The sequence below is a fragment of the Mesitornis unicolor genome, unplaced genomic scaffold, assembly GCF_000695765.1.
Source record: "Mesitornis unicolor isolate BGI_N332 unplaced genomic scaffold, ASM69576v1 scaffold51699, whole genome shotgun sequence".
NCBI classification, from domain to species: Eukaryota; Metazoa; Chordata; class Aves; order Mesitornithiformes; family Mesitornithidae; genus Mesitornis; species Mesitornis unicolor.
The window spans coordinates 1-1,603 of NW_010208892.1; the positions used below are offsets into that span (position 1 = coordinate 1).

Consider the following 1,603-nt stretch of genomic DNA (forward strand, 5'->3'; position numbering starts at 1 on the left):
GGCAGCTTTCCAGCCACTCCTCTCCCAGCCTCCTCTCCTGCTTCAGCCTCCCAGCAATTCCCACTGCCTGCTCAGCCGTGAAAGACCGAGCGGCCCTGTCCCTCCGGGGCTAGAAAACACACGCCACAACTCACCTCGCCAGCGACTGGGGGCACCTGTGGGACCTTTCCCCAGCACAGCATGGGCGGCAATGGCTCCTTCCCAGTCACACGATGCTGTGGGCCACCGAGAGCACTTTTTCCTGCAAGGAAGTGAAAAACCTTGTGAGATTTCACACGAGGAAAGCAAGCATTGCTGCTGAGGGATGGCTACGACAGGGCAAATCAGTTGGTGCTGCAAGTTAAGCACAGCAGCACAAGCAATCTGCCAGCTCACAGCTTGGCCCAGCCTCCCCGCTCTGCTTCCATGAAAAAAATAGGGAGAAAAATGGTATCTCACTCCATCACTGCTGCTGAACAACAGAAAAAGTGGCTTTTTCCCCCAACAGGAGCAGCCTCAGAGTTGACTGCTGGCTTCGGGCAGCGATTTGCACTAGTTACAGGCAATGACTTCATGTTTCAGGGTAGCAGAAACCGTAAGCCTTTGCCTCCCCACCCCGGACTGACAACATGGGGTCCCACCAGACATGGGAGACTCAAGTCCTGGACAAGCAAAAGAGACGCTGTCACCAAAGGGTGGCAAAAGGTGACATTTCTGGAGAATCAATAAAGACCGAGTCAGAAGTTTCTCAGAATGTTTAATAAATTAAGGTGGAAAAGGAATGGTAACAAACGTGGACAACAAGAACAAACCATCAGTTCAGTTCATTGAATCAAGTGCACGGATTTCTCTGTAAAAAGAGAAAAGAAGGGAGAGGCTAAAGAGCCTCTGCAAGCTGTGGAGTCCCTGGAGAGGAAGGCACTCATGCTCAGTCCAAATTCTGCTTTCAAAGACGAGTGACGCAGCACTGGATGCGAGTGACACTTCACTTCCTTTGTCAGCTCTTTCTGACCTTGGAAAAACCGACGCGTTCGCCCCCTGGTCTCCTTCCCTGGTTCACTGCCATGAAAACGGGGTTTTCTCTTGGTGAGGACTGCTGCTGCTAGCGGCTGTGGAGGGGTTTGGCGTACACCGGCTCCATGAGGTGGTAAATGAGGAGCAGGAACAGGCACCCAAGGCAGACCAGGCTCATCACGACCAGGAGGATGAAGCGGCCGATGAGGAAGGTGTCAACGATCTGCAGAGAACAGAAAAAAACCACGTTAGGGTCTGGGGGTGCTCCAGGAGCCCGGAGGGAGCACGCCACATCCTGGGAAAGAAAACGGCCAGAGAAGATCGCCCCAGGAGGAAAACCTTTGGGGTTGCCTGATGTTTCTCCCCTTGCTTTTCATGCCTGACAGGGGCGCTGTCTGTGGGAAGCGGAGTGTGCGACCAGCGCTTGAAAGAAGAATCCCTTTCCTCAGAAAAAAAGCCACTCGTAGGTAGGAAAGCACGGCACTGAGCACAGGGAAGAAGCACGAGCCCAACCCTTGCAGCGCTGTGAGGAGCTGTGTGTGATTCTCACCTTTTAGGAAGGAAATGGGGGGAAAAAGGAACAAACCAGATTAAAAAAAAGAGGAAGAGC

The 1,603-nt window shown here is 53.0% G+C and overlaps 1 protein-coding gene across 1 annotated transcript; it reads right to left on the reverse strand.

Moving 5' to 3' along the window:
• Positions 1–1,081: 1,081 nt before the first annotated feature.
• On the reverse strand, positions 1,082–1,216 carry TMEM218 (transmembrane protein 218; the record flags this gene model as incomplete). The annotated part of the gene is made up of 1 exon (XM_010192669.1): positions 1,082–1,216. A coding segment is annotated over one exon (135 nt), but the record flags the coding sequence as incomplete, so codon positions are not given.
• Positions 1,217–1,603: the final 387 nt, after the last annotated feature.